The 22,132-nt window shown below is 42.8% G+C and overlaps 1 protein-coding gene across 1 annotated transcript in view; it reads right to left on the bottom strand.

Moving 5' to 3' along the window:
* Window positions 1–6,011: 6,011 nt before the first annotated feature.
* Window positions 6,012–22,132, bottom strand: part of NFATC1 (nuclear factor of activated T cells 1) — a 108,981-nt gene continuing 92,860 nt past the window's right edge. The window contains exon 10 of the mRNA XM_075705022.1: window positions 6,012–6,061. Within this exon, the coding sequence (XP_075561137.1) occupies window positions 6,012–6,061 (50 nt within the window). The remainder of the gene's footprint in view (window positions 6,062–22,132) is intronic.

The following is a 22,132-nucleotide window of genomic DNA, read 5'->3' as shown; positions in this document are numbered from 1 at the left end:
GACTAGGGCCAATCTGTTTTATAGGATAAAATATACAAGAAGCTTACAGTAAAAAAATAATAAAAAGAAGAGATTGCCAGGAGGATGAGAGCAGTGGGCTGGATCAGCTCGGCCCAGGCGGGAGCCCTGGAAGGGGGCCGGGGAGGCAGGAAAGATCCATGAGGAGTTTCCTGCAAAGAAACCATTCAAGAAATTGGGCAGAGGCAGTATGCATGTGACGCCTGTGCAGCTCTGCTTGGGTGGAGGGGGAGCCATCGTCTGGGAAAGCAGCCCAGCCCAAAGATCTGGAGTGGGGCAAGGGGAAAAGAAGGTGCATTTTGGATCAGCATGACCCCAAATAATATGTGGTTTGTATTTTCCAAGCAGAAAATTAAAAAACCAAAAAAGTAAGTAGAGCAAAAGATTTCATGTTGGAGGAGATGTCGTTTTTCCTATTAAAACCCAAAACAAACCAGACCAGAAAAACCCCAAACCTTGCAGTTAAAAAATTCCTGCCAAGCACTGAAATATTTTCTGGTGAGGCCCAGAGGTCTCTGCTCTCCCCCAGTACCATGAAACCGGTGTCACTGTAATGTCCCCCGGCTGGGCGAGAACACCACCACATTGAATTTTGGGGCCATGGGTGTTCTTGGAGATTTCGCACCCTAGAATCGGGTTTGTAAACATCACCAGTTCAGAGCCTAAAAACGCATCTGAAAATGGAGAGTCTGTTACCCTGGGACCTCCTGGCATGGCAGACAAACAACCTCTCTGCCGGCAAGTCCCCAAGCCCCTGTCCTGACCAGTTTGAGGGTGAGGGATGGTCCCGGAGCTGGCAGAAACCGCCGTGGGGAAGCCAAGACAGTGATGCCAGCGGAGGCAAACCCACACTCAATTCAGGCGCCAAGGGCTTGCTTACAAACAGCTTCGGCATCACGGGCATGTGGTGGCCCCAACGGCAGGTATAGGGCACCCCCCAGCTGGGCAGGGGGAGCAATGGCCAAAGGAGATGCCTAAAACAGCCACGTGCAGTGCACGGCTGGCGGGCTGCCCAGTGGAGCAGCTATGGACCATTGAAGTCAAGTCAGGGAACTGGCCGTCAGGCTGAGAGTAAGCCCTGGGCTAGTACAGCTCTGCCACCAATACCCACTCTCAGTGTTTGCTCTGTGTTATTTTCGACCCAGAAGCCCTCTATCAGCAGTGCTGGAAACAGGCTCGGTACAGGAGCTGTGGGTGTGAAATTAATTCAGAAGAGGTGCTGGAAACTGATGCTGACGGCATTTTTGGAAACTCTTTCCCCGAGCTGAAAAAAAAAGGGATTTCCTAAAATGACTGAAAATGAATTTGCCACATCTGCAAAGAGTGGCTTGTGGGTTGCCTGTCCCTGAAAGTAGCTAAGGAAGTGCTACAGTCAGCAACTTTTCAGTTTAAATGACAAAAGCTAATGTGCCCATGGGTGACGGCAAGTGCCAGGTATACTACCAGTCGCCTTACATCCTGAAAATGCAACCATTTGAATTGTTTAAGCTCCATGAGTTTGCACAGTCCAAAAATACAGTCTCTTGGCCAAAAAAAAGCTGGTTTTGGAATCAAGAAAGGCTTGTAATTAAAGCCAACAGTGTGAGAATCTGTAACTGATCTGCTCTGAACAAATTATTTGGCTACCTGAAAAGAAGAGAATCAAAACCTTTTTATTTTTTTGGAAAGAGGCTCAAAGAAGAAAAACATTAACTTGCTGAGAAAGAGGAAACAATACGGGCAAATCAAGACAGGCAAACACTTGACCTCTGTATTGGGCAAGCATGTGCAAAGGTGGAGAAGATGGGACTCACTTTAGTTTGACGAACAGTCTAATCACTGTTTATGACATAAATTAGACCATTTGTTTAAAAAAGATCTACAGAAACCAAGAATATCTTATGCCATTGACCTTAACACTCCTCTGTAATATACTTGATGAGAAGGATTTTGTTTTAGTTTTACTGAGACAAATTCAATAGATTTATAGTGATGAATGCAATAAAATTACACACATGGTGGAGAAAAGCTTAGCTTCAAGGCAATACAGCTCTGTCCAAGAAATTTAACTCCTTGAAATTTGCCATTTTCAGCTGGAAAGGAAAAATCTCAAAGGCATGACTCCAGCAAGGCTATTTAGTCAAACAGTACCAGATGAACGTGTGGGATTCACCTTCTGCTTTGGTTATGAATGAAAGGAGTCAGCTAGGAGTTTGCTAATGGCTATTTTTGCCTAAAGAAGTCTGGTCAAGATGTGGTTAATGTTGCTGTGCTAGGATCTGCTGTGCTTTGAGGAGGGGATGTGTGGAAAGGAGAGGGAAAGGAAGCTTGGAGGAAGCCAGGTAGCACAATGACTGAAGTATGTTGCTTGGATAAATTCAGTTTGTGACCAGACATTTTGCTTTGGTACAAAATGATGCCACGGTCTCCAGGAGACATAGGGAATTTGTGACTGAGTTTTGAGTATTTTCCTTTTTCCAGGAACCTCACCAACAATACGGCTCACGCTGTCCACATGAGGAGTAAGTATCACTATTTCCACCCTCCAGAGAGGGAAGCTGAGAAAGAGCGTTTTGACTGCCCTCTAAAGAGCTGGGCCGTATCTGGGTTTTATTACGCTTGGAGCATCTGCGTCTCCTTAAATTGCAAGGGATTCGGTAGCAGCCCCAGGGACACCCTCTACTCACAGGAAGACAAACCCAAAGAGGAGAAAGATCTTCATTCAACAAAGCCTTAAATGCGTATTTGTGTCTCCTCCTTCTTGACAAATTTTTGAAATGTGTTTAAATGCTTGCCTAAATCAGGACTGCTGTTCTAGGCATGCTGTTGTGCTTATATGCTTCGTAACTTGCCTTTGGTCTAGAAAAATCAAAGCAGCTCAGCTTTTTCCAGTGTTTCTGTATGATTTGGCCCATAAGGTGTCACATGTTGGTACATCACCTGATGAGGTGACCAGAAACCCAAGCCCAGCTTTGACTAAGCTGACACCGTCCTGTTGCCCCTTCTCTTTCGGGGGCAGAGCAGTGGCAGGATTCAGGGAGTAGGACCCCTCACACAGATCAGATCCATCATACAAATCCATCACACATATGCAGCTTGTGGCAAGCCACGCCCTTCTGCCAGTCTGTGGGCAGCCCTGCCCTCGCAGGGCTACAAAAGCCTCCAGCCTAACAAAAATGTCTCTTGTATCTACCGCACTGAAGACCACAGATCGAAAGCCTACCCTTAGCAACCCACGCATTTCAGAAATAGTTCCAGGGAGAGCAAAAGAAACTGTTGTCCAAGTAATATATACAGATGCAAGTACTTTGTTGCGTGACTAATAAGGTAGTTTGTTTCATCACGTCAAATTAATCCAGAGGGCTCTTTTTAATAGTCAGAATCATCCCTGGCAAAAGTCTTTTTGAACACACCTATAAGGACTACGCTCTAAGTTCAGAGCGTTGTGGCTTTTTGGTTTTGCTTTGTTTTCAAAAAGGGTTGATGAAAACCATTTTCATAAAGTGACAGCAAGAACCATAACACAAGTACAAACACAAGATAGCAGTCTCATATGGGAAATATTTCTGCTTTCGTTTTTATTTTATGAATACATATACAAGAGATGCATAATCTTCCATTATCCAGGCTTAAAAGTAACAGGTTGGGTTTTTTTTTTCCAAACAATACAGTTGAAAACTTTGCTAAAATTACTGCTGAAATGTGAACATGTGGAGGGTGTGTCTGTGTGTGTGTATATTGTCCTGTGTCGTAAAAGCCTTACCCAAGGTATTTATGTATATGAATAAAAAAATGCTTTGGCATAACCAGAGATTTCTCCACGCACATGTTGTTGACATTTCTGAAATACTGAGAGAATAAAATCTGAGAATTATATCATATATAATTTTCTCTGCTTGGCAGCAACGTCTTTAAATGCAGGGGGGAAATGAAGAAGAGTCTGTTGACAAGAAACTTTACGTCCATACTAAGGTTATATTAGCAGAATGCAGCAGGATGCAAACAGCTTCAAATAGAAGAGATGGAGATATATATTTATATATGTATATAATGTAAAAATGCTTATTTTATATAAGAAAGGAAGATTTGTCAAGATAACATAAAATGAACCACTCTAAGACTAGCTTCCAGCAAAACATTTTGCTTTATTGGATCTCTTTTCTAGCTACAAGTCAAGCTGACATCTGTCAAGCTTTTTAACTTTTCATATGGCAGTCTATAAGAAATGTTTCATGCAACGTCTACAATGCTAAATACAGGGTAAATAACTGGGATTAAACAGGTGAGGAATAACAGACTATTATAATGACCAATAACAGCATATTATGTACATATAGCCATATTATATTCTCATGTCTTCACAGTAATGTGCAAATGTGACAAATATGGCTTTCATTTTTTTTCTAAAGAAAGTAAGACATAATTATACAGAATAATGTTTTAAAACGCTTAGGAGGATTTCACCTTTTTGTGAAACCTGTTCAATCTTCATTGCATTAGGGTTAAGGAGCCACCCCAGCAGGGAGGTGTAGTTCAGGTGTATTTCCAGAAGGGGGCACAGATTCCTAAGGCACAATATTAATGTTAAACATTTTTAATTTAAATCATGCTATTTTAGTCTAGTTTTGTTTTTATTTTTTTGGTTATATGAAATAATAGGTTGTTGCTAGTTATATAATAAGCGGTTGATTGTAAAAAATACAATGTTAAAGGCTACACTACATGCCTACCTGTAGCTCCAGAAACATTAGCTAATCTGAAAACACACTATACAGCGCTGCATATTACACCTTTGTGGTTTTTTGGTAATATTCTTTTTCATACATGTAGCAGAGAGTTATAAGGCTTCTGCGGAATAATAACATTATAACTGAACAAATATTTTACACTCTTCCATAATGGTATTTACAGTTACTATAACGCATATTTTGTCATTTGGTAAATAACATGTATCTTGTATGCATCCTTCTTGCCTATCTAAAGTGCTTGCTTAACTGCATGAGGAAAGAAAATGCATACCTGCTTTAGGTGCAACAAACCCTCAAAAGAAGTAGCTGAAATATTTGTTGTGGATCTGAAATGCATTCTCAGAAATTGAAATTATTGCTAAATTCAGTGCCCTCACTAGGCAATCATGTATATTATTTGTCATATATAAATATATGCATATATACTAGTATGTATGTACATGCATACACATTCATCTATCATGGAATAGATAGATTTCAATTTTTTGTCCATCAACCTTTTTTATTTTGTGCTATTCAACTCACTTGTGCTATGACTGAAGCCAGATTAAAATCAAAATCTTAACATGCTACTACTAACAACCCTATGATTCATTAGCACATAACAAAGACAATATGCAAAAGAAAGCTGAGATGATGACAAATCAGGAGGCTTTTGAAATGCACTGAGAATAAGGCAATAGGCTGTACATTACAGCAGAGGAAAAGCTGAAGAAATTTTGGAATTCATAAACACATCTTCCTGGAGTAGTGATTGCTCTCCCTACTTTGCTGCAGAGTCCTACGCTTTTTTCCAATATCACTATCCAGAATGCAAGCTCTATAGTTTCTGCACCTACCAACACTTTTAATGGTAGCAAATTCAAAGCTTATTAAAAATGCCCTGATGCCACAACCTGGTAAAATAAGGCACTTCCAGGGCTGTATTCCAGCGGTGCCATGCCAAAAAGATCAGCACTGGGAAGAAGCACTCAAGATTTTGCTGAGTTTCCTAGTTTTGTCCCATGAAATGCGCCGTCTCGGAGCGTACTCCCTCCTCTTTCTTTTGAGATGATTTTCTTTCAAGAAGCTGTTTCATCAGTTGAAGTTGAGGAGCTACTTCTTTGTAAGCAAGAGGTAAATCTTCAGTTCCTGACATTCAGTAAGGTGGAAGATGAGAGCGGTACCAGGCAACGTCTTCAGTTTATTCGGTATCTCTCTACTCGAGCTGACACGCCAGCTAAGTCAAAAGTGTGTGTGGATTTCATACTAGGCCCGTATTGAAAGCTATGAATGGACATTGGTACTGGAAAGGTCATTCCTTATAATTTCATTTACTGCAAAGAAAGAAGACAAGAGAAAAGGAATCGATTAGCATCCCACTGCTGCAGGCAGGTCTCTTCAGTACACAGTCCCCCCAAACTTGCATCCGTTCCTTGATGGCTTCAGTACAGCTCTGAACAGTAAGTGTAACATCACAAGATAGCTAGTACAGGCTGATTACAGTGCAAAACAGCAGGATTAACCAAGGTTATTAACAAGCTAAATACTGTGTAAAACCAGACATCACAAGAGCAGCAGCATCCTGGATCCTTGATTGCATCAAACATATTTAACATTTCAAATCAGTTACAGATAAAACATTTCATTTGCTCTAGAACTGGCTTGGAAATGTAAAGCAAAGAGGAAATCTTAGAATCATCTACCCCTTCCATAAAAAGAGCTGTTTGGAAAGTATGTTAGCCATGGTAGGTGCTGATGGCAGAGAGGTGCCAGCCACTGAACCTGGGTATGTGCAGCTGCAATGCCTAGATAGAATACGACTTCATGTGCTGATTTCTTTCCACTGTGGGATGGTATTAGGAAAAAAAAAGAAGAGGAGAAGAAACTGCTGCGTGCTTGCCCATTCCCTGGAGCTGGTAACACATGTAAATATATACCCTTCTTTCGTGGTGACCCACACACTGGACACACAGTCTTTGCTCCCATCCGCACAGGCAGATGGGAGGGACGAGCAAATTAAAACCCTTGGTGAGTCAGACAAAAAAATAAACAAGGTCCGCTATCATCTCAGCATCAGCCAGTCAGGCTGCATCTCCACTGATAAAGTGTTGTTTTCTTTATTCACGAGTCTTCTTTCATTCTTTTCCACCTCCCCTGCAGATCATCAAGCAATACAGTTTCCCACACTCCAATTATGTCCATTTATCAGCTTGTGATTTCTGGCAGATGGACAGGAAATGACTGAGCCTGGCAAAGGCCATCTACAGTGGACTACACAACATCCCTTTTATTTCCACCCCACCTCCCTGCAGCGACCGCCACCACCTGACTTACATGAAGATAGACAAAATGCCATCAGTAGGGCTATCACCGCTTCTGAGTTTCCCTAACATTTCTGGGAGTGGGAAACACATGCCCACGTCATGGAAGCACCACGGAAAAGCCCATGTTTTCCTTTCCTCGTGGGCTGCTGTTCACAGCCATCCAGATAACTTCATGTGTTTACTGGAAAAGACCAAGCTTGTCTAAAACCAACTTCCTGAAGCAATTAGTTGGGGGGTTTTTTGGTGGTTTGGTTTTTTTTGTTTTGTTTTGTTTTTTTGGGGTTTTTTTTTGTTTTTTTGTGGGTTTTTTTTCTTTTTTCAGACCTATTGCCCATTTAGTAATTGCAGCACATGAATCAGTCAGGATTTGTGTCACAGGTCCTGGCCACCAAACCCACTTCTACCAATGGATAGGCACACCATACTTCAGAAAGGAAATATCAGTTTTATTTGTAACTACCTATTTATGGCAGCAAACTAAGAGTGGTATGGAAATGAGATGTGAAGACAAAGCAGTTCTTTCTCTTGAGAGTGCCATGGAGTTCATCTTTAATATTACCAAACAGCGGAAACAAATTCAAGCAGCAAGCCCTGCTCTGTGACAAAGACTGCCCTGCATCTGAACACTGCAAGCAAGAACCCATTTACATGCTGCAAGACTCCGGTCAGCTTTCGGGACCAAGTCTGCCTCGAATGCAAACAGCGCACTTCTTCTGTGGGATGATTTTTCCATGATGCTTTTGTAAAGACAGTTTCTTTGATAAAGTTCTCAAAGCAACGTTGGGCATGCAGCAAAAACACACAGTGATCGCTTGTATTGAGTGTGACAATGAAAATAAATTCTCATATGGGCCAGACAATGTCACAGTTTTGCTAACTTTCCCTCAAAGTTTCTGTTACACCAAATAAAATAAAGTTACTACTCAAGGCAATCCTCAGTCTTTGTACAGGTAGTGCTTAGAAACATTAAATAACTAATCTTCACAGTGCTTCTGTAAAATGTGAACTGGTATTTCACAGATGGGGACAAGAAGGTGGAAAAGCTGAGGAGCTCCTCATCTCAGTCAGGATTAGCACTCAGGTGTCTTGAATCTCAGACTAATGCTGAGATTCATTCAGTAAAACTTACAAAAGTAACATCCCTCAGCCCGCCAGCCCATGCTTTCCCCTATTAAGGCATTTAGTAAAAGTATTTCAGAGCAACTTGATGACATGAAGGTCTAAGAGCCAAAGGTCCATCTCCAATATTGGCTTAGGCACCGAGAGGTTGCCCCTTCCAGCCATGCTAGGTACCCTCAGCTGAATCCTCTGTCACTCAAGTGCTGCAGGACACATGGCTTACCCTAGAGATGATGTGACTTCTCCTTTCAGCTGGGAGACTACCTGCCCTTGGCCCAGCCCATGAGACCACTGCGACCCTTCGGTCATGCTCTCTCTAGCTCTCAGCAGCCAAACCAATCTGTCCCCAGCTGAAATCACTTGTAATTTTGTTATCGACTCCAACAGGATACAGATTAGACCTTTGGCTTTATTGCTCATTTTTATTATATGTTACTTTCCTAACAGAGGTGGGCTTCTGCTACCTTGATGAGTAGCAGTCAGGTCTGGTGTCCTCATGTAACAACATCTGGGAGCTGTTCAACAACAGTCACTACACAAGGTCAGCATGGACTCACTAACTGAACTTCAACCAAAGTGCACCCATTGCCACCAGATCTCACAATCAAACAGGGCCAAAAACACCAAGAGGACATTCAACATCTCTCTCATCCATGGTGGCCCACGGACAGCACAGCTCAGACACCCGTCTCTATTTCACTATCGCTTGTTCCCCTTTACCCACTGCAGCACTGAAAATGCAAAAATTCCCAATAACGCAGGGGAAAAAACCTACAGAGAGGGACAAGGGTGCAAGCACAAGGCACAGGTGGGGCAATACGTGATCTGGCAAAGCAGCTGATGTTGTAGAGGCAGACCGCTAGCAGAGAGCACTAAACACGAGAGCTGAAAGGGGAAGTGTGCTGAGAGTGGGCTTTCCCGTGCTGCCTGCAGAGGCACCTGAGGCTGGAAGGAAAACCCTCTGGCGGGTGGGAACGGGGGGGAAACCAGGCGGCAAGCACACATGAAGTGTGCTGGGTGATGCTCGCTGGGTTCAGCTAGAAGGGCGCTCCCCGCCATCTCCAGCTGCATGGTCTAGCACTATGGCTCTGCTGAAGCTTCCTGTATGTCCGTCCGTACCAGTGTCGCATCGACCACAACGGCCAGTAGCCAATTCTTTGGGAAAGAGCACAGGAATCAGGCACACCTCCAGTGATGCTTTCTCAGTACATCTTTACTTTGCTGAAGGATTTTGTGAGCAAGAGGAGGTCTGCATCCTTGTTTCTAGTGAACTTTGATGAACTTTCTTCCATGAAGTTTTCTAATAACCTTCTGAATCTGTTTTGGCCTTCACTGTTTTCTGCAGCAACAGGTTCCACAGTTTAACGATGTGCTGGTGGAAAAAGTACTTTTTTTTTGTTTTGTTTTAAATTTGTTTCTTGATAATTTCATTCATGTGTTGTGTGAATGAGTTGATTGTTCCCTGTTTAACATCTTCTTTGCCATCCATCACGCTCCTTCCCCTTGGTATCCTCAGGGCTCCACTTGGTCCCATAGGACCACTGCAGAACTCCCCAGAGAGGGAAGATATACTGCTTGTGCAGAGAAAACAACTGGTATTTTTCTCCTATCTCCCACCTTTCTAACAAAATATTTATTATATAATTGAGGAGAGTCAGCTGGTTGCTGTCTTGAATGCTCAAGTTTTGGCTTACAAACCTGTTACTGCAAGAGGATTGTGTGTGCTCCACAGAACAGCAGCATTCAGTTGCAAGCAGTATTCTGGCCTGGGTTTGAGTTGCATTCCTAAAGCAAATGCTGGTCTTTGATTCCGCTGGATATGCGTCCATTCAAGTCTGTAGTACCATTCCAGGAGCAGTTGTGTTTTGAATGAGAGCAACCTTTTTCAAAGAAAGGTTGCAAAGGCTTTACACTCAGTTTTAAAACAACACAACCTGAGTAATCAAAAAGACCCGTTTTATAGAGAGGACTGATGAGACCCAAAGAATCACCTGGCTTGCTGGAGGCCCTACATACAGTTTAGCAGCAGATCTGGAATAGCATGCAAGATGTTTAATTTTCAATGCCTAGATTAGCACAACACTTCCCTTAAAGCAACAGATTGATCCCTATCAGATCAAACAGCTGAGTACAATGATTTACAGCACCTTTGTCATCAGATTTTTTTCACTGTTTTTCTGCTGGCTTTGGGGAGGGGGGCCACTGTCGCTTTTATAGCTAACACCTACAGTTCCCCACAATGCCTTCCCTCAACTGATATTTTCCATTGTCATGTTCAGCTTTTCCACTGACAGAAAGTCAAAAAAATAATAGTGCTGAGAAATGCATGTAACACGTGACCTCTCTACCTGTCAAGGAGTCTGAAAGAGGAACCTTTCCTTTGCTAAACTGTAGATGCCACGGTAGCAGGATGTGGTGAGCTGTTACACCACATTTTAGTTTAATAAGGAGTTTTTTCTTCTTGTATTTAATTTTGCTTTAAAATGCCCTTGCAATGGAAATTTTTGCTTTGCTAATTAGCAAAATCAGTGTCTTACCGATGCAACAGTTTGGGTTCCTGCACGGAACAGGACAACCAGATATATCTAAACAAATGTGGGTTCCATATATAGATGTGAACTTCATAGGAAATGGAATATTTTTAACATTTGGTGGCTGTACATGGATTCCATCAACTGGCAAAACTTAAAATTTCTGCAGACTTCTGCTTTCCTTGTATCTGACTACTAATATGGATAACATTGTGGCCTTTTGTTTTAATAAAATACCTGTTCTCCTGAGACAAAGTTCTGCCTTCCAGCTCAGATACTGATCCCACTCAGATCAAAGAAGTTAGAAGGTCAGTGTTGCAGGGAGTGGGGAGAAGGCACACACAGGGAGTTTCCACAACTGGGGAGCTCTCTGAGGCTACAAACACGAGCCTGGCAGGCTTCATACTCCTAAAGGCGAATGTTCCCAAGAGTCTGAAAAAATGGAAGGTGAGCTGAGAGCCACGGTCAGACCCACAATTACAAAGAGCTCAGTCTACAGTTTTGGGAGGGAATGATGGCACTTTGAAAACATATCCCATCACTGTTCACTCTGTTAGTGGTAACATTAAGGCTCCAGTTCCTGGCTGGGTTAAGGTGCTGCGTCTTCACACATTGCACACCGAAGGCTGCAGAAGTCAATGACCATCTTTCCATTGACTTCAATTCACTTCAGCAGCAGTCCAGAGAGGTTTCTACAAAGAGACTGAGTAGCAGAGCTGTGGGTTCTATTTACTGTTGCGCCTCTTTCTGACTGCATGCTTCTCTTTCACTAAGTGAGCTTTGCGGCTCTCTGCTCCACTCTTTATTAAGGGGCGTGATAGAGTTGACGCAAAAGGGCACTGAGGTTTTGAGCAGAGCTGACACCTTGTGACTCGCTGGATGTGTACGTGTCCCTGTTCCTGCGTAAACAGTGACAGCATCAGCTTGGCTCCTTCAGGATGGTTTCTGGTTTCCTTATCAATAGGAAGAGCCACATGGCATGTCCCAAAACATCTAGGCCTTCAGGGTCAAGTCAAGCTTTTTTCCACATCTGACCAATCAACCTTTGCTTGTTACTGTGACCACTGGGGACCAACATCCCTACCATGGAGCAGAACTGAAGCAGGAGGTTCAGATGCCATAATGTTCTCTTGCTGAAAACCAACAAAAGCAACGTGCTCTGACTGGTACATGTGTCGTGGAAAATGCAAGTAATACCAGCTGCATCTTTCAAGCTACATGTGTGAAAAGCCTGCGTGAAATTATGCCCGGATTGTGCCATGTCTGGACAATAATGCTTCATCTTTCATATGGGTGTAACTGCCCAACCAATGTGGTGCCATGTTTGAATACCATGTTTGGACCATGTTTGACACGGGTCAAACTGCACGGCTAGGTGTCACATTTGAGCAATTTTCAGAAAAGAGTAGCAGTCCTGAAAGCAAAATTGCCTCAGTCTGACTCATTGTTTTTGCCTTCCAGCAGAATTCACTAGCTCAGGTCAAGCCTTATGTCGGTACAACTACAGTGACTCCCAGGTCAGGGATCTCGCCACATACATCATTACACAGCGCAGACATACCCCCAAGTGCTCTGAATTTCCACTGCTGGCAACAGCTCACTGCTCACGAGCATCGTGGAGCAGGGACTATGTTTTCTTCTCCACTAGGTACAGCTCTGACCATCCTGTCGCTATTCAGCATATGAACAGGGACAGGGCAACGTAACTCTGGAGTGAGTCTATGAGTTTGACGCTGACACCACGCTACCTATAGTAATGCTTCGTAGTATGATGTTCATTTTACTGTCTATAATTACTGCCCTCAGAGTTTTCCACCAGCGATGCTACATCTTGCTCCATCAGGCTCCTGCACTCTCTTATGCCCTTCATTTCAGATGAAATGCCACATATTAGCATCACTGAAGAGGAATTCAAAGTCACAAATGAATGCACAGGAAGCAGAAATACAGGAGGAAAAAAATGTTTTCCCTTATCTCCATGTACAGATTTCATTTAAAGAGAAAAGCTAAATATAGACACATATACAGCGAGTAAAGAAATGAAGCTCCTGGTATAAACTCCATCACATGAGTAAAATCTTACAGTTTTTATCAGGGTACCTACTTCCTCACTACTAATAAGCAGCACTCCTTTCTGACATGTGAAAACTGCAACAAGCAACAAAATTACTACTTAAATCACTAGAAAAAACAGGACTGTCTTAGAGAAATTCTTTTTTCAAAGCTAGTAAGTATTGTGCTGTGAGTAAGAAAAAAAATCAGAAAATAGTGATACGAATTCCTGAGGTGCCAGCCTGTAATGTGAACCTATAGATTACATTAAAGCTTACTGAATTAAAAACCAAACAAAACAAGTCTTGTGAAGCAGTGGAAAATATAACTTCACACGTTCCATAAAGAAGTCAGATCTTGTATTACCTCAGGTGTCCTGGATGTGTTTAAACCTTAAACTTATTTTTATCTGTTTAATCATAATAAGATACCACCACAGGGCATGCTATTTTTGGAGACAGCGAATAGGACAGTGGAGCAAGTGAGTGACAACAAGTAGCAGGTTTTAATAAAACATGATCCTCCCATACGAACGTCAGCTTGGCACGATGGATGGTATTGTTGTGCATGACAGCCATTAACATGGAGTCTTTTTCCTACCTGCTCTACCCTCTGTCTTATTTAGCTCAACAACTCCAAATAATGCAAAATCGCCCACAGTGGCTGTGCTGCGGAGGGCTAATGGGAAAGGTTCCTCGCTGTAGTGTGATGACAGCACCGTGTGGCAGTAATTTAACTGGGGCTCTTGACTAGGTGCCCGGACTAAATGAGTCCCATCCTATCACACCAAAACTCCTGGGTTTGGATGTTTTTCATCCCTCCCATAGGCAACCCGGGGAACGCCCTGCATCTCTTGCTCTGCAAACGCTTAGGGATGAATTCCCCGGCTGCTGGGAATTAGCACAGGAATCAGCAGAGCCACAGCGACTCTCAACACACTGGGGTCTAAACTTTAGCTCACTTTTACTCTTAATCTGAGGGTGGCTAAGCTTATCCTGGTTTAGCTTTTATACCGAAGAATCAGAGAGTCAACAGGAATTTTCAGTAGCCCTCACTGAGGCCAACCTTGCCTGGAGCAACTGGGGTTTGGGCTGCGCAGAGGCTGCAGGATCTGCCCCAGTATGATGCAAGCCACGTTTGACACACACATACACACACGCGTGAGGATAGGGCTGGGCAATGGACAAATAAACCACATTTTAACCAAAATTATGTGTTTACGTTCCTAAGAGCATCTGTAAAGGAAACAAAACAGACATATTTTACGTTTTGCACAAAATTTCCACATGACAGAAGAACTACGCAAATGCTACCTAAGGCAGCCAAAACCCGAGGTCGGTACTGCTGGAAGCTTTGTGGGTACCAGTCAGGAAGGAATAAGGAAGAGCATTGCACTCCTTTGCTAGAGACAACAGAAATTTGCCCCCGCCATAAGAAATACACTAATACAAACTGATCCTGGCAATCAGTTTTGCTTTCCAGTTTAGTGTCCAACAGTAAAATAGTGCTGTCAGACCCCAGCATTCAAAACTCATGAATCATGCCCTGAAGCATGATGAGAGTAGATTCAAAATCGAAACAAATTTAAAGCAATTCTGCATTTGCCTGTTTTTTAGCCTCTAGACCTCTCTGGCAGTATTTATTAAACCCTGAATGTAACAGAAATGAAAGTTCCTTTTTTCCTTTTTACTCTCATATTTCTGATCACATCTCACAAGGCTTGCTGTACCTCACAACTGGCAGTCAACCGCGGCGTGAGCAACACTCGAGATGCGAGGCTCTCAAAGCAACCCATGGCTAGCAGAGCAAGGTTAAAGCCCACCTCATGGCCCCAAGGGCTGGCAGCTCTCGAAGCTTACAGACACTGAACGGGAAAGGGGGAGTGGGTCTGGACCATGCTGCAAAGACCTCAGCCCAATGCTGGAGACTGCTGCTTGGGGACCTCCTGCCCTGTCCAAGGAGCCTCCCGTGTGCACGCATCCAGCCCAGCACCGGTGATTTCTGCTGGCAGCCAGCACCAGCCTTTTGGACCTCATATAGCAATCCTCTATCAGGCCAGACTCTTCCACATAACGCAAGAAGGGGTCTCTCCACATGCCGGAAAAGTGACAGATTAGCTTTAGAAAAAAAAATTCTGGGGGACCAGGAGGAAAAAGGGGACTGATTTCAGAGTTTTAAAAAAGCCAAATAAGACTGAAATTCTCTATCGATTTTACAATTATTAATCTTTTTAGAAGCTTTTCCAACATTGCACATAATGAGCAATTCATCAAAGCATATTAGGTGCCACAGAAGTTGCATTCAATATAAAGGGGTCATTAAGTTTCTTGTAATTGCATATTACTGAAGCTTTTGTTAGTTCTAAATCAAATCAATGGGATGTGCACGTATGCTCTTTAATTGACTTTATGTAATAATAGTGTGGCCCCTAGTGATCCTCTGGAATCCTCCAAAATGAGCCACCTTGCGCTGCTGTTCGTAAAAAACAGCTCATGTGCAGCTGGGCATATCAAATAAAGCAAAGAAATAATGAATGGAAGAATGAAAGAAGCACCTTGGGTCACACAGAAGTATTTGCTGAGTGCCTTTTTCTTTCCATGGCAGAGAACGGCCAAGAGACTCAGCTCTTCTTCCACTCAACCAGCGTCAAAGTCTGATGGACTTCAGTAGGAGTAACATTGGGTGTCAACACTACTAAAAGTGTCCTGGAGATAGGTTAAGACAGGGTCTATCTGATCTTTTTCTGAGTAAGAACAGTTTTTTGGGTTTTTTTATATGAACCCTACTTGCCCTATTATCATCACCATCATCAGCACCTCTTTCCTTTATAGCCCTTTTCATCAGCAAACCTCAAACTGTGTGCTAAACAGAAAAGATCAATGCTATTACTCACATCGTCTAGCAAAGAGGGCACTGAGGCCGAGACAACACTAGGATGCTGCTGCATATACAGTACATGATGTGCCTATGTACTGCTTTGGGGGGCGACCACTGTTGGGCCACATTTCCCCCTAGGCTGTGGTGAAGGCTGAGCTTTGTTTGCTAACCCCTAATTCACAAGATTTTTGCTCAGACAGATAAAATGATGGCCACGAGATGACTCAGTGAGTGGCCACATGCTGCTCGATGGAAGAGAAAGGCTGGGTGGGGCTAAATAAAGTTTTTAATGTGTTTGATGAGGGAAAAGAAATCCACCTATGAGCCTGCTGGGGGCTAGGCTGGGAAAGGTCGTGCTAGCTGGGGGAAATCCTTATGTGATGGAACACGGCCGCTCATCTTCAGCAGTGAGCACAGAAGCAGGGCTAGCTCTGGGAATCTGCGCTGGTGGCTGCAAACAGCCTGCAAAAAAAAAATGATGCAGGCAAATCGTCATGTGATAAATTTGCTTGTGGCATGATGACCTGGCCAGCACCATAATGCAAGCTGTACGTAATGCCACAGGATTTTATTTTAACCACGGCAGCATCTGTTGCTGAAGAAAGCTACAGTTCAAAGAGGAATGCATGTCCTCTCTGTCGTGGCTCCTTGGGGAAGAGCACTGGCAGTGGTTAATGATACTCCTGCGTTGGTTTTGCACCTCACTAACTACACCAGGTAAAGACCTTTTCATGACAAAACTCCCATCCAGTTTGTCTGGGATTTGTCTGGCTGATTTAGTGGAGCCACGCTGGAGACATATCCATGCAAGCTGGGCCATGGTGGGGAAAACACCAGCTGGGTGTTATTAGATGCTCTCCCCAGCACAGAAGACATAGCTGTGAAAACCACTGCGTCCAGACAGTTGCTGGACTCCAGTACTCCTCGGATGCTAAAACCGCCTATAGCAAGCATCTCAAATTAGAGCAGCTGGAAGAATACTCTTATTTGTACATGGCCCCAGTGCGACAGAGCTGCAAACACGGCAAAATGTCTTTTCCACTTTTCCCTTCTCCCACATGCTGTGTTAAGCTGCAGAATGGCTCCTTAGGCTGGCCTGACAGAGCAATATCAACAGAAAAAACACCAGATACGGCTGCAAAAGTTCAGCAAGAATCACAGCCGGACTCCCAGGGAAGAAAAAACCTTCCCCCTTGCTTGACGCAAGAACCATGCTGAACCTCAGTGCTCTCCACTACAGAGGAAATTTATTCTGTCCCATGAACGAAGCATGGCAAACCTGTGGCCAGCACTAGAGAACTAGGAAAAAGGCACTTGAGAAACACAGGCGTACAACATTCATCTCTCAAGCACACTTAAGGACTTGAAATTTTATTCAAAATGTTTGCATTATGCTTTCCAAACAACCACTCACAATGTGTGTCAGACTTCTTTTCTGCCTCTTTTTGAGTACTTGGCCTCCAAAACACTCGCTTCTTGATAGCTGAGAAATGGCAGGGTGCTTCCACGGCCCAGGCTGTAATCTGGCAGCACATCCAAACTCCAGTACGAATTTGGCCTGCACTTTGAGAGGTGCTCCAGGCATCACAGTGAGTGGAAGAGCTTTAACAGTAATTCAAGAGCAGCTTTAAAAAATTTATTAATGCTACAATGAAGAAAACTGGCTGCTTACGTGAGATTCAGTCAGGTCAAGTCAGCCAATTCAGATCAGGAGGCGAACGCACAGAGCCTAACACAGCAGCTTCGGAAAATCACACAACTACACATTGCTCGGAGGGACAGGCAGCTCCCCACTCCCCGGGAAGTTCAGCCAGAACATGCAGACCCCAGGAACTAGCTGTGGGCATGCAGATGTGCAACATCTGGCTCAATCTTCAGAAGCATCCTTGTGACAGGAGGTATGAACACGACCGAGCAAGTGTTCTCAGCTCTCACTGAAGACCCTGGGAACGCAACACTCTTCAGGCTGGGGCCTTAGGGACAGTAAAGGACATTTCACTGATGCGATGAAAGAAAAAAAGCGCAACAAAGGTTTGGTGAAAGGCTGAGCAAGCTGATTGTTGTTTGCTCCACACAACGGCCTTTCTTGTGCACCACACCTTTTGTAAAACACAGTTACATGAAACAAATTATTATCTCCAGTAGCTTCCGTCTACACACATTTCTGAAATACTTTCATTCCAAACTGTTTTGAGAGGAAACATTATAAGAATGGAAACCTGGCAATTAATCGGATGGAAACCTCTGTTTCCATTTTACAGAACAGGAAAAAAAAAAAGAGAATTATAAAAAGACAACCCAACATTAACTGCTAAGTAGGGAGATGAAAGATAAGCAGAGGCCAGCAACTGGAAGCACTCATGCGCTGCATGCATTTACCTGCATTTGGACATGGTTCTGAAGGGTGGGTCAGACCCGTATTTGCCGTTCTCATTCAAAACCACATAAACACCTAGTTAGGAACTGGGTTTTGACAGATGAAAATTCTATTTTCTCAAAAACTCAGAAAATAAATAACTTCATTTTTTTTTCAAAGTACGGACGAAAGGCTCTTCTGGTCAAGACACAGAGCAAATATTTACAGGTGCTGGGGAGACACCATTTCCTCCCGTTAGGCTTCAACCTAGTGTCTGCCACATAATTTTATCCATTCAATGATTTTTTTTTTCCAGACATCTGCCAAGAGGAAATAACTTTGCTGTATTGGGAGTCTGGGAATCCTAGAAAACAATCTTAAATCCATAAAATAATTGAAGTGCAGTTTTACTGAGCTGTTCAGTTCGATTCTGATTTTTATTACAATGTCAACAAGAGTTTAATTTGTTTTAAAGTTTAGGTTCTTAAATCTGAGTGATATACGGTAGTTTACAGCTTGCTGGCAACAGCTACTGTGGAAAAAAAAATGGAAAGTGCATATAAAGGCGGTTCTAAGTTTGACATTGTGAAAGCAGGGAGCAGTGCCAAGAGCAGCAAACAGCATGGCTTTCCCAATCCTGGCTGGCTTTAGGGACTGCTTGCTATTGACATCAGTCACTATGGGATACATTTCCCTGCTCTAACAAATCTCATCTGGAGCCTGTAATTAAAAAAGAAATGTCTCAAAGTGTAATTTCTTTCCCTAAAACATTTACAGATGTTAACTAGATTGCTAATGGTGTGAGATGTCTGTGGGCGGACATCTTCCTCCTTATCTGCTGTGTCAAAGAGGAAGATTTCTTTATTAAAACCAGTTCTAAAGGTAGTGTCTTTTCCGTGTATGTCTATGTGTATGGGGGTGGTGGTGTCTTTTTTTCTAAACCACTTGCTGAACTGAAAGGTTTGGAGGTGTTTTTCTTTATCGTTTCTTCGTTTTTTCTTTTCTTTTAGAAGTCATCTCCACAGTTAACCTGATTTAAAAGGTATTCAAAGTGGCTAAAAATGTCTTTGCTTAGCAGATTAAGAAGTATCTGATCTGAGCTGCAAAATGATGATGATGATGATGATAATAATAATAAAAGTGGTAGTAATACTACTACTACTACTACTAGTAGTAGTGATGTAAGTTTCTTGCTCTAGTGACTTTCCACCAGTACCTTTGGCTGGCGCCCTTTGCTAAGCGCTGCTAAAAGCATTTATGGGAGCACGCTGTACGACTGGGTAAGCTGATCTGCTTTAGGCAGACATGGGACTCGAGAGGGGAGAGCGTAAAAAAGGGATGAGCTTTTAGAAACACATGTCCCCAGGGAGGCGAGACGGGGTGTTCTCGGCTGGCGAGGGAGGGTGCTGGCAGCAGGGGCTGCCTACCTGCCAGCCCCAGCTCTGCCACACCGGCGACGTGGGACGCCGCTCCCGGCCAAGCGCTCCCCGGCTTGCATGCCTGTGTCAAGCATCTCCCCGGTACCCCACAGATAAAAGTCTTCTTCCTGACACACGCAGCCCAGACACAATTGTCAGCTTGGGCCTTTCCCTCCGCCAAGACCCCCCTGCCTCCTTTTTTTTTTTTTTCAACTGGCTTTGATTGGAGCCAGAGCCTGGGGTAAATCAGAGGAATTTCTAGATTTTTCTGAGTGCTGCGAGCTCTTGCTGTTTTCCGGTACCTACTTCCTGCCATATCTAAAATAACAGCAGCTGCAGGGGCCTGATAGAGAAGAGCTCCAGGGGACAAATTCTCACAAATGGGGTGGGAAAGAAAAAAAAAAAAGACAGTTATTAGGGAGCCGATAACACACAGAGCCAGCATCAGATTCATTGTTGGAGTTGATAGCACCATAGGCTGTGGATGTTGTTGTCAGAAGAAAACAAATCCTGTAAAATGGCCATGGGAATGATAAGTCTCCATGTTCGCTAGGATAACAGAGGTGGCTTTACAGCACTTGTCCTATTGTATGGAGTATCGTGCCTCGATTAGCTAATGTCTCCGAGGGCCAGATAAGCAAGGATGAATGTTCTGCCCTAGAAGCTTTCATGCTTTCTCTCGATCATGGCTATCTATGGAGAGCTGCAACAGAAAGCTTTGCACACATAAAGAAAGCCCCCCGCTTTAGAGAAAAACATTACAGAAAATGGAAAATTGTGGAAATTACCCCATTTTCCATGGAGAACGCATGGTGCAGTGCTGTCATTGTCTCGTTACAGATGACATGAAAGAGTACAGCCACTCAAGAGACCTCCAAAATGGCACAAATGGACCTGATGTACCTGTACGACAGCTACTTCAGGAAACAAATTTCGCTGTCCTACTGGCATAATGGGGGACAGAAACAGGCATGGTGCATTCACCAAAAAGATACTTATCCACTATTCAACGTGCAAGAACGTAGGGCTGCTTGAGATCCCATTGGCCTAGACCTTGTAACCAACACAAACATTGCTTTAAATATCAGCACACCCAAACAACCAAAGTGAGGGTTCTTAAAACTCTGAAAGTCAGTCACACTACATGTATAATACAGACGGGATTTCAGATTATTGTATGTGCTGTTAACCTTTACATATTAATGTAATATAATCTTTTACAGTTACTTTGGGAACTGTAACTTGTGTCTGCATCAACTTTTGGGCCCTTAAATTTTCACCCAGTATTAGAGATTTTCATGCTTTTTTTTTTTTAACATTTGATTTTTTTGAAGAGCATTAAGTGATAGGTTCTTGTGACTGTAAGTTGGAGCATGATCCAAAGAGCACAGAAGACAACAGAAGAATTCCTATTCACTTTAATGGGCTTTGCATCAACTCCTTATTAAACACAGGCAGATATGTAAAGGTGGTCTACAAATGCACAAGGTACAGGTCTGATGGCTTGGCAGGAAAGAAGCAGTCACTGCAGTGTAAACACCCTATTTTGCTCACTATTCCCTAAAGCTTACTTGAAATGTTTTAACGTTAATATACAAAAAAGGCAAGTAGATCTCTTATTTTGCCTGAATTTTGAAGCATACACAACTTCTCTGATGTCAGCAGACTTACTTCTGATTCCTACCACTCAAAGAGGACAACCACATTTCTGTGTTTACTTCAGTGTGTTGGCTTTAATGCATATGCATGTGGGTACAGTTTGATCCTACAGCCCTACCCACTTTCTAGGGAATAGCGGAAAACCATACACAGGGTTTTAGGAGCATGTGGTTTTTCTTTTCTAGAGTCTAAACCATTTCTCTAGGCCGAAAAATCCTTGCTTTGCTTGAGTACACAGCTCAGCTGCCAATTTTTAATTGTTAAAACAAGATGATGTTAAGCTACTTGGTTCTTCCCATCCCCAAAAGAGGCTGCTTAAAACACAAATCATCTCTGGTTCATGTTCAGGTAATAACAACTAGAATTACACAAAGTGGCCAAGTTTAGACAGACTAGACAATATTCTAGCCTAAACTCATAAAACCTAAACTAGTTAAAATAATTTTTTTACAAAAAAATCACCCTTGACAATATAAAGAAAGTGAATTTATATTTCTGTAAAAGTAAAAAAAAAAAAGTTAGAAAATATGAGGTATTACGTAATCCTGTTTTAAGCACTGTTATGGCTGTGCTGTATTACATATGCTTATAGAGTAGTACATTTATGGTAAACTGGTTAAGGAATTTGGGAGTAGGATTAACGACCTTTCCTTTCACACTAGAGTAGATCAGATCACAGGAAGAGATGAATTTATCGTGATTTTCAGCTTTTGTTCAAGAAAGGCGAGCATAGCGAAGGTCAGAGACAGACTAAAGAGCAGCACTGCAATTATTTACTGACATGAGACTGGAAAGAGTATCACATAGCTACATGGAGCACAACTTGGACTTCAGACACATAGGAAAGAATAGTTCATTTTATGCCACTAATCATAGCCAAGAATTAAGATATTTTGGAAAAGCCCTGTTATTTCTCATTGTGCAAACCAGGACTTCATTACTGGTAAATCATGAAATTTATTAAGTCCATTCATACAAATTAATTTCCTTTCCTGACTTCCATTGGCATGTGAGATACAGATACATAATATAAATAAAAGTCTGTAGAGGAAAATAAAAAGATACACAG

This window comes from Pelecanus crispus, chromosome 2, assembly GCF_030463565.1.
Source record: "Pelecanus crispus isolate bPelCri1 chromosome 2, bPelCri1.pri, whole genome shotgun sequence".
NCBI lineage: Eukaryota > Metazoa > Chordata > Aves > Pelecaniformes > Pelecanidae > Pelecanus > Pelecanus crispus.
The sequence above is the reverse complement of the archived record's forward strand: the minus strand, read 5'-3'. Positions and strand labels throughout refer to the sequence as shown.